We start from the raw sequence: 11,302 nt of genomic DNA on the forward strand, positions 1-11,302 counted from the left end.
CGCTTTTACAGACAACCAGTGAATACAGAATTTTGGGATGTCTAAGGACACATTCGACTACCTTTGCTGCAGATTACGATAAAAATTGGAAAAGCATGATACCAACTTTCGTAGTTGTGTGCCCTTAAAAAACGCATAGCCATAGCACTATGGAAGCTGGCAACTAACACAGAGTTGAGGCTTGTGGCACATTTATTTGGTGTAGGCATTTCTACAGTGTGGAAATGCGCCTACGAGTTTTGCAGGGCTGCTAACAAGGTTCTGTTACCAGAACTGATGCCGTTTCCTAATTTACACAAGCTCGCAGAAATGGCTACGTTCTTTGAGCAGAGATTCTGACTTTCTCAGTGTGTTGGTGCCATCGATGGATCACACATACACATAATTTCACCTACCGAATACCACACAGAATATTTTAACCGGAAAGGCTAGCATTCTATTGTGCTTCAGGGCGTTGTTGATGGCAGGGGACTGTTTGGCATGTATCTGCAGGATACCCTGGTAAGTATGCATGATGCCAGCGTCCTACGTGTATCAGAATTGTGGGATCGAGTTGAACAAGGACTGCTGTTCACGAACCAGACAAAGAGCATTGCTGGTCAGGATGTGTGTTTTTATATGTAATAGGTGATGCTTGCATATCCACTGCACACTGACTTTTAAAACCCTTTCCAGATACAGGATCATTAACGGCTGAGCAGAACACGTACAATTTTAAAATCAGCAGAACAAGGTGTGTGGTTGAGAAAGCATTTGGCTGGCTAAAGGGTAGATGGAGAAGTTTACTTAAACAGAATGACTGCCATGTTAGTCTTGTTAAATCTATGTTGCTCTGCTGTTGTATTCTTCACAATTTATGTGAAGTGTGTGGTGAAAGGTACATAGTTGAGTGGGACCCTCCTGTTGCAGCAGAACAATTCCCTGTGGCAGAACCAAACAGGGAAGTTGATGGTGTAGTGGTGAGGGTGCGCAATGCCCTGATGTATGTAAATACTGCTTAGCATTCTTGTGGTTTTTTGTTGCATTGTTAATCTTTCCTGGATATGTATGCCATATTACATGTTTCATATTGTTTGTTCCAATATTGTATAACTGAGACTGTTGAATGGAAAAAAATATTTATTAAAGTGTCTTGAGTGCAAGTGTTTTTAAGTCCAAGTATTGTTAAATGCCAAAATTCACATTAAATGCCCATGTAACACACACCACACACACACACACACACACACACACACACACACACACACACACACACACACACACACACACACACACACACACACACACACACACAAATGAATAAATAAAAAGATTAAATAAACCAGCAACAAACAAAGGTTCAGTGTGTTGAGTTCAGGGGACTGTTGTTGTTCACTGCTTGATCAAGCTGTCCCAAAACATTAAGCAGTTCATGATTGAATTCGTTCCTGCTTTGTAACAGCTCCATCTATCTCGCAGTAGCAGTCCATTCATGCTGTTCTAGATCCCAAAGGACCTTAAGCTGTTGTTGGTGGTGTTGATCCTCGCCATTACTTCATTTTACCTGAATTGTCTTCGGTCACACTGTGTTCTTCAGTCGCCTGACTGGAAATCACTTGAGGCATGGCAGAGTCCACAATGTTATTTCTGCAAATATTTGTGGGCCTGTGGCCCAAAACGGCATCCAGTGCCTCAAACCATCTGTTGGTTTTCCTGTTGGCACCACTCCTGTTATTGTGGGCCTTCACTTTCCTGTAGTCCTGCTTAAGTTTTTTGATTTTCAAGCGGCATTGTTCGGTGTTTCGCGTGTGTCCCATTTCCTCCAAGTGGCTTGATATTACAGCAATTACTTTTTTATTTCTAGTCGTGCATCCAAATCCCGCTGGATCTGTTTATCCGACCATATGGCGATTTAAGTCTGTGTCTCCTCGTTTGTCCATCTTTCTATTTGACTTTTTTATAATTTTGTTTCAACTGCTTTCTACTTCTTGTTTTTATGTTGTTTCTTGCTGTTCGCTATGTGTTTAAAAGATGCCGGTTGTATTTTGTGTTTCAGTAGCAGGCCATTTGCATAACCAATCCACAGCAAATACGTTTGCAAGTCCCACCCTAAAGTACCGAAGTACCAAAGAAGTACTCCAGCTGGTTTGGCACTTTCAGTACTGGTACTTTAGGTACTGGCACTTGACCGGAAGTCAATGGAAAACTGAAAGTACCGAAAGTACCGTACCGAAAGTACCGTACTTTGTGCGGTGGAAAAGCGCCCAAATTCAACACTGCTCCACTCAACACCGCTCCTCGCTCCACTAAAATTTCCTCCCGCTCCAGTCAAATCACTCCACGCTCACTCCACTAGAAAAGAGGGACAAATAATCTGCATGCCTAGCAACCTTAAACCAAAGCCTTGTATCATAAAGATATATGAGCAACGGCAACACTGTCACTCAGAACAGAAAATATTTATTTTTAAACAACATATAGGCAACAACGGACAGGTTTGGCAATGGCATTCCACACAAAAATAGGCTTAACAAAAGGAATCAGTTGGATTAACAGCCTAAAGAATATACAGGCTAAGCATCCACGTTTTAAATTCCTCAGTTTTTTTCTGATTGATGCTGCTGCTGCGTCTCTATAGAATAAAATTTCACTAACAGCGTTACGTGAATTAAAAAAATCCTATTACACCTACTTTGAATGACAAAACTAATGTATTTGATTACCAATATTTACTTTACAGGCTTTTATACTTTTATTTACTTAATAGACGTGATATGCTACAACCATATAAAACTTGCTCACGTTTTTCTCTGGCCTATGCGTGTTCCTGCAGCACACTCTCATGTTTCCAAGAAGGGTCTCTTTTTAGATTCCAAAGTGAATCTCTACTCACTGAAACAGTTTCACCACATTGCTGTTCTTGCTCTACATTATTGTCATCTATACGTTGATAAGAATAATACACTCGTATGACCTTTGTTTAATACTTTGCAAATTCCATCTCGGCCAAATTGTGTAACGGTCTTGATAATTGTACAGATGAATTCTGGGTAGATTTGGGCACGCCTCAGAGTTGTAGTGTGAGCGGTATCGGAGCGAAACTGGAGTGAGACATCTACTGCTACAGCCTTAATTAAAAACCACTCCAAGCTCTGACCAAATTCTACCTGCTCCGCTCCTTGCTCACGCTCAGCTCCGCTCCGCTAACATGCTCTGGTCAGAACACATAGTGCATTGCAGCTTGTTGCATGTGGGGCTGTATAACCACAGACAGACTGGTCGGAGTGCCCATACTGACTCCTCTCCACTGCTGAAAGCACCTACAATGGGCACATGAGCATAAGACCTGGACCATGGAGCAATGGAAGAAGGTGGACTTGTCTGAGGAGACATGTATTCTGTTACATCATGTGGAAAGCTGGGTGATTGTGCATTGTTTACCTGGGAAAGAGATGGCTATGGGAAGAATGCAAGCCGGTGAAGGCAGTGTGATGCTCTGGGCCGTATTCTGCTGGGAAACCTTGGGTCCTGGCATTCAGGTAGATACTACTTTGATATTACCTAAATATTGTTGCAGACTACATACACCTCTTCATGGCAACGGTATTTCCCAATGGCAGTGGCCTCTTTCGGCAGGGTACTGTGTCCTGCCACACTGGAAAACTTGTTCAAGAATGGGTTGAGGAACATGAAAAAGAGTTCAAGGTGTTGACTTCAATGTGGCCTCCAAATTCCCCAGAACTTAACTGATCAAGCATCTGTGGGATGTGCTGGACAAACTAGTCTGATCCATGGAGGATCCACCCCGTAACTTACAGGACTTTGTTGCTAATCTCTTGGTGCCAGATACCACAGGACGCCTTCAGAGTCCTGGGTTAGAGCTGTTTTGGCAGCACGAGGAGGACCTGAATAATATTATGCAGGTGGTACAAAGATGAAATCCTTTATTTGCCATTTGCACAAGTAGGAGTGCAGTTACAAGTATGGAGAGAGGAATTTATGATGAGAACAGGCTTCCGGGCCATTTTTCACTTGGAGAGGAGGGGGGGATTGCAGTGCACCTGGTAGACATGCCAGAGTGAATTTGTTGAGTCTTGGAGCCAGCAGTTTTATACCAAAGACAAGTAGTTTGGCTTACTGACAACTCTAATTTGGCTGTAGTGAGTGACTGAATGTGTATGTATGTCCATGTGTATGGGATAGACTGGCATTCTGTCCAGGATGTACCGCAGAGTTGTGCCCTATGCTGTCTGCAATACGCTCCAGTAATCTCCATGACCCACATCAGTATAAGTGGTTAGAAGAAGACAGATGGATGAAATAACTGGCTAGATGATCAGTCAGTCTGATAAATGACAATAGCTGAATTGGTAACTTGCTAATATGCTCTTGAAACTGGTGTCGTTTAAGATAATTAATTGTCATTTGTTGCATCAAGTAGATTAGACTCAAGCATATTATTCATGCAAGACTGAAGAAATAATACATAAGAAGACTAATAACCTAGACTCGTTGGCTGGATATGAAGCAAACCATTTTCCTGGTTTGTGTTCCATTTCTAAAAATTATAAATATAGTATACTTAAAATTAGCTAGCGGTGTGTACAGCTAACTGAAAAGTTAGCTTCGATGACTGTTAATCTGCCAGCTCCAAAGATTAATTTGATAATGCTAAACCGATAAACCACTAAATAGTTTAACTAAAAATAACCACTAACCGCTAACTTGTATTTTATGAATATAGCTGTCACGATCCGTGCTGGTAAAGCGGTGAACGGGTGAGCGTACAGGCGGGCAAGCGGGCAAGGAGCAGGCAAAGTACGGGTAAAACGGGGCTTTACTGAAGATCGGGACGGTCAGGACGGAACACCAGCACTTACATTCACAAACATCAATGACAGACAATAAACTCAGGTCAGACAGAGACTGAAATAGACAAAACTGGGCGAAAATAATCGGACACAGCTGGGTACGATCGGGGAAGCAGACGTGGATAATCGGGGGCGTGGCACACACGAGGATCGTACGAGCTGGGCGGGACAATAGCAATGAGATATATTTTTTTTTTATCTGTGTGGTTATATTCCATGACTAGCTCATGACCATATGCCCTCAGTGAAACCTCTTGGGCACTACAAACATGGCACCATTTACTCAGAACTATGAAGGAGGCTCTTTATTGACCGACAGCATTTTCAATCAGAACTTGCAATATAACCAGGGAGAGAAGCAGGATTTCATGCTTAGTAGGATAACTTGTTGTATTAAAGATAGTCTGGGCCAAATGTAAGTGAACAAAGATAAAGTCCATTTAATTTTGTCACCAGTATTCCGCAGTAAACCGTATTACCGTAATAATGCTCAGCTTACTAACAATTAGCACTCTTCATGAAAGTTTACCCATTTCATTACACTGCTTGAAGTTATTTTTTCTGCAATTTATCTGCCCTCTGCTGGTCTGGTGGAATATCATTGTTGTATTCATGCACCACCTGCAATCATCTACGTCTACAAACAAATACAGTACTATATGTACCCAAGGGTCCGTGTGCACCATAACAGCATGTGGAAAAGTGAAGTATGAACTAGGCTTACCACACCAACGTTAACGTTTTGTCATTATATGCAATTTATGCCACGAACCATGAAAAAAAAATCAACCAATCAGTGACAAAATTAATTCATTATCCGCTATGTTTTAATTACTGATTATTGTTGACGTTAGTCTATCGACTAGTTGTTGCAGCCCTAGTTGTAATAAAGGTCTTTGAGACAGTAGAGGTATTAGGGTGTTGGTAAATAAAACACAGACATCAATTTAAAACATCCAATATCTCCACATGGAGGTTACCACTAATTAAAAAATGTTTTCTTGTCTCTTTGATCTCTACAGATGGTGAAAATGTGGTGAGTTTTCTACCACAGAATCCAGACACACATTGTTTGCATTTGTGTTCCATATAAGTTAAATACAATATAACTATGAATTCTGATTTTAGAAGTGCTTAATGATTACTTTACAATAAAGACTTTTTGAAGATCCACTGTGAAAAGGGGGTAGATGGATGCACACAGATTATTATCTAGTTCATAGCTCATTCAGATCTTGAAGAGTACTTAAATAAAAGTGGAATGCATTAGGTCTCAAAACAGCATTGAGAATGAGGATTAGATGCTTTTCAGTGCAGATTGTGATTTTTTTTCAGGCATCACCCTTAGATTAAATGAAATGCATTTATTTTACTGACTTCAGATGAAATTACTATACCCATGTAGTCCTGGTTTGTGTGTTCTGAAAATGCACAGCATATGTTTATGTAATGTGTCATTCTTTGTTGCCTTGGAGACCATTTTGGTCTGCTTATTGTGCTGAGATGCGTCAGTGTCCATACTTTTGTTCCACACATCATTCACATGGCTATGAAGCTGTCAAATAAAATAGCTGGTTCATTGCATAGGGACATTCCTGAGCCTAAATAAGCTTCAATTGCTGGAATAGCCCTACAGCACTGAAATCCGAACGGAGCAATTTAATTAGCTTTAATAATGTCAGGCTCTTCTCTTTCCATTTGCAGGAGGACAGGAAGAAGACCTCTGCATTATTATTATTGTTTTGTTTTTTTGTTATCATCAAAAATAATAATAATCATTGTCATCACTGTCTCTGCACCCCATACTAACATAGAGAAGGACTGGTGTATAGATAATACTCAGGTGTGTGGTATTCCCTGTTTGAATCTTTACTCTAATTTATGTTCAGTATTAACAAAACCATAAAAAATATTTAATAAATGGTACATTATATTTCACCTTTAATACAGAATGAAAGAATCCTACATTTAAATAAATGCCTATGGATCAGTGTTAGTAGCATCATTAAATATTGTATGCAGTGTGTTTAATTTTCCTGTCACTTTGCACCACCAGCCCTATATAATATTGCACATTATTGCGTTGCATTATTTTTAATTGCTTTATGCATTACCTGGAAAGTTTGAAATGTAAACAATTAATAACCACTCATTAAACAATCGTTACAACAACAAAAAAACAAAATGCTGCTTACAATTAATATTTTTCAGTTCAGTACCAGTTGCTTGCTGTGAAACTATTTAATCTTTTTAGAATTATGTCCCTTAAGTTACTCATGTTTATACAAACCAATTTACTGAACACTGATGTGCAGTTCAGTCTGCTGTAGGACTCATGATGGATACTGCATGTATAGATGTCCATGCAGAACTTTACCATTGAAATGGTGAAAACCTTTATTTCTCCAGCGTATACGCTTGTTTTTGCTGTGTTCTTAACCAAAACATTATAAAATTACTAAAGCGTTTAGTTAAATGAAAATAATAATAATATTTTGTTCCATTTGTCCAAAAATAAAACTATTGATTTGTATTTTAAAGAGATGTGAAAACCTTTATATTTGAACAAAATGAGAAATCTTACCACAGCCAGATACACGTGTTTGAATGTAACCAAACTTATAACAACAACAGTAAAAAAAGACAAAAAGGTTATTTATGGTTATTTTTTTATTGAATTGTTTGCGTAATCATTTGCTTAACATTCTTTGCTCAATATGACGGCCTGCTTTTTTAAACAAAACAGAGAATGTCAGGAAGAGTTTCCATGACAACAGTTCCCTTGTAAAGAAGATGAATATTAATGAAAAAGAACGTGTGATTTGTAATCTGCCAAGATTTGTTTTTTTAATACAATATTGCACTTTTAGAGTATAAAAAATTATTTCAATTACACCTTAGCAATCTTATGTTTTATTTATCTGTTTTATGACTTTTAAGACATGCAATAATTCCCGTGCAAAACAGAATAATACTATACTGTTGGCCTCCTGATTGTTGGAATGCTGTAATGTTTTCTGTAAGGGTCTACTTAGTTGGATTCAGAATAGCCCGCTGTTTACATGATTTTAATTGGTAGGATATTGTGCCTGACTTAATAGATTATTATTTACCTGGAACACCTGCTATGAGAACACCTACAGCTGCTTTTGCATTTTGGTTGTAACGGCTATATGTTAGCCAAGTGTGAACCAAATGGTTCAACAGATTTCAATAACTGTCTCAAGAGATTGTGTCATTCAGTGTATATTTGAATGTATGTTTTATGGAAATAACGCTGAACAAAGTAAGAATGTAATATTTAATGTAAAATGTTAGCACTTTCAGTGTACAGGGTGTATAAATGTGATCTTTCAATTAGATGACATTGATTACTAAATCGTGCAATGGTGGCTTTCCTTGTAAAGCAGAAAATTGCATTGAGAGGGAAAAAAATAGCAGTTTCATTTACATTTAAAAGCAGATGCTTTAAGCAGACATTTGTGGGCTAGCGAAAAACTGAAACCGGCTGGTTCATTAAAAGCAAGCACTGTATTCAGTAGAATCAGAATGAATCTGCTATCAGCCCTTTTGTCTTTGCTACTGGCCATATCTATCCCAATTTCCTTTTCAAAGACACGCAGACGAGTCTGCCTTTGTGCTGGTGACAGCTGTCCTTTTGATCAGTAGTCATGCTAGGAGTGAGGGCGTCAGTATGATTCCCTATTGTATAAACTGAAGGTGCCTAAGCAGCTGTTCAGTCACCTCTTGACATATGAACACACATTGACGCATCTTGGTTTGCTCTCCACAGATGCTACCATTTCTCCAATTGATGACCTGTGTGGAGCCTCTACTCTCCCACCCCCACCCCTCCCCAACTTCCTCTCTGCACCATGAGTCATCCCAAGGAAAGCAAGACATGGACGCCCCAAGATCACTTTCTGACAGCGGCTGTTGAATAGGTGTGATCGATGAGGTCGGCTCATAAAAAGGTCAACTGGCCATACACAGGTTTTGGTGGCAGCCAGGGTCATAGTGGACTTCAGGGTGGAAAGGTTAACCTCAATCATGCTCATTCTTATGCAACAAATGTGCTATAATAAAGAGAAAGACTGAATGGAGGATAACAGTCTGAGGAAGCAGCGGTACTATCACTTACAGCAAAAGATGGGACAGAAAATATGATGGGCAGGAAATACACATGAAAATAAATAAGGAACCACAACTTTAGAAAACAATGTATGCTGCCCCTGTTGTATTTATTAGTTACTCTTCTGTCCTCTAACTTTTAGAATATTTAGAACTTACTCAGCATGGATGTATATGATAGAAACGTGTCAGACCTTTCTGTGGATTATTTTAACAAAACTACAACAATTAAGATTCTCCTTTCCCTGACATTGTCCTTGCTGGCAGTGATCACCACCACTATTAACTCTATGGTCATCACAGCTATCATTGTCACCCGTAAGTTGCACCACCCTGCCAACTACCTCATCTGCTCCTTGGCTGTTACCGACCTCCTGGTGGCTGTCCTGGTGATGCCCTTCAGCATCGTCTATATTGTGAAGGAGTCTTGGGTTATGGGCCAGGTGGTGTGTAACATGTGGCTGAGTGTGGACATCACCTGCTGCACCTGTTCCATCCTCCATCTGGCTGCCATTGCCTTGGACCGCTACCACGCGATTACGGACGCGGTGGAGTATGCCCGAAAGCGGACCTGCCGGCGTGCCACCGTCATGATTGCTACAGTGTGGGTCATGTCCGTGTTCATCTCCCTTCCTCCGCTCATCTGGAGGCATCACCAGACAAGAGGGGATGATGAATGTCTCATTAAGCACGACCACATTGCCTTCACCATCTATTCGACCTTTGGGGCCTTCTACATTCCCCTTGGCCTCATTCTCATTCTCTACTACAAGATCTACCGGGCCGCCAAGAGCCTCTATGTCAAGCGGGGTACTACCAGGCTTAGCAAGCGAACTATGAATGGTACTATGCTGCCTTTGTTCTCTGACAGGGAGCCACAGAGCCCCGACACTCTTAGCCCACAGGAGAAGTCATTTTCCGATCTTTCCACGGAGGGGGACCGTGTACGAATTACCAGTAAAAGCCCCCCAGGTGGGTCCCGTAGGGAAAGGTCCAGCAGGAAGCACAGGGTATCCAGTACCCGGGAGAGGAAAGCAGCCACTACCCTGGGCCTGATCCTGGGGGCTTTTGTCATCTGCTGGCTACCATTCTTCCTGAAAGAGGTCATTGTCAACACATGTGCTACCTGCAGTACGTCTGTGGAGGTGGCTGACTTCCTGACCTGGCTTGGGTACCTCAACTCCCTTATCAATCCACTCATATACACAATCTTCAATGAGGACTTCAAAAAGGCCTTTAAGAAACTGATGAGGTGTGGCCGTTATATTCAATAGAAGACAATAATACCAGTTCATTTGCAATACTGTAACGTACAGTATATCATGAAAACTATCCAACATAAGTCCATATGAATGCAAACCAAATAAAACGGCAACATGATGTAAAATCATTTCATGCTAACGAAGACATCAATCATTTGAGACTGCATTAATCTCAAATCAATTAAAATGTAGTTGATTTTGAAAAGATGTTATCGCTTATACCTATATTTATACCGTATATTTGGCTCTCTCCTGTCTGTTCATACACAATACATGTACTGTCACCTCCTTGATTAGAAAATGCACCAGGAGACCATATAATAATCATGATTAGCTATCCAGTGACATTTGATTTGAACAGTACCATTCAATGGCAGCAACTGTTAATTGTCCTATATTGGTTAATTAAAATCACACATACTTTTGTTCCTTTTAGAGTTGTAAATGTCTTTTGTCACAAAAATTGCTGTTGCTATGTATGTAACATTTCTTAATATAGGAGGAAAATTTTCCTTTGTGTTGAGTGGACAGCATAAATGAAATGTTTGTCATGTTTTACAACTGCTTTTCGAATTGCTCTTTATTTTTAAATGGTTTCTTCTTTATTTTTTTTATATTTATTCCTAATAGCTGATTGAACATCAATATTAAAAACAATTATTGCTAATTAACTAAACATTATACTATAAACTAATAACTGAAAATATGAGTGTACCTAACAGCATCAACTGGCAAAAGTATTTAAAATAACAGAGACCAGAATATCAAACTATTAAAATATAAAATGGTACACTGTAGGGGTCAGCATGGTGGTGCAGTGGTTAGCACTGTTGCCTCACTCCGGGTTCGAGTCTCCGCCTGGTTCACATGTGTGTGGAGTTTGCATGTTCTCCCCATGGCATTGTGGGGTTTCCTCCAGGTACTCCGGTTTCCCTCCCACAGTCCAAAGACATGCTGAGGCTGATTGGGGTTACTAAATTGCCCGTGTGAGTATGCCCTGTGATGGGCTGGCCCCCCTGTCCTGGGTTGTTCCCCGCCTCGCGCCCACAGCTTCTGGGA

At 40.2% G+C, this 11,302-nt stretch overlaps 1 protein-coding gene across 2 annotated transcripts in view; it reads left to right on the plus strand.

Annotated features, from left to right (window-relative positions):
• The window catches only part of LOC125706065 (5-hydroxytryptamine receptor 1F-like), a 28,927-nt gene extending 18,252 nt beyond the window's left edge, over positions 1–10,675 (plus strand). The window contains exons 1-2 of one of the 2 annotated variants that reach the window (XM_048972555.1): positions 6,673–6,693; positions 8,644–10,675. In XM_048972555.1, coding sequence (XP_048828512.1) covers positions 9,146–10,255 — 1,110 coding nt within the window. In that variant the 5' untranslated portion in view covers positions 6,673–6,693; positions 8,644–9,145 and the 3' untranslated portion in view covers positions 10,256–10,675. Of the gene's footprint in view, positions 1–6,672; positions 6,694–8,643 lie in introns of those variants that run through there. The other variant, XM_048972545.1, reaches the window with a different exon arrangement.
• Positions 10,676–11,302: the final 627 nt, after the last annotated feature.

This window comes from Brienomyrus brachyistius, chromosome 1 (assembly GCF_023856365.1).
Source record: "Brienomyrus brachyistius isolate T26 chromosome 1, BBRACH_0.4, whole genome shotgun sequence".
NCBI classification, from domain to species: Eukaryota; Metazoa; Chordata; class Actinopteri; order Osteoglossiformes; family Mormyridae; genus Brienomyrus; species Brienomyrus brachyistius.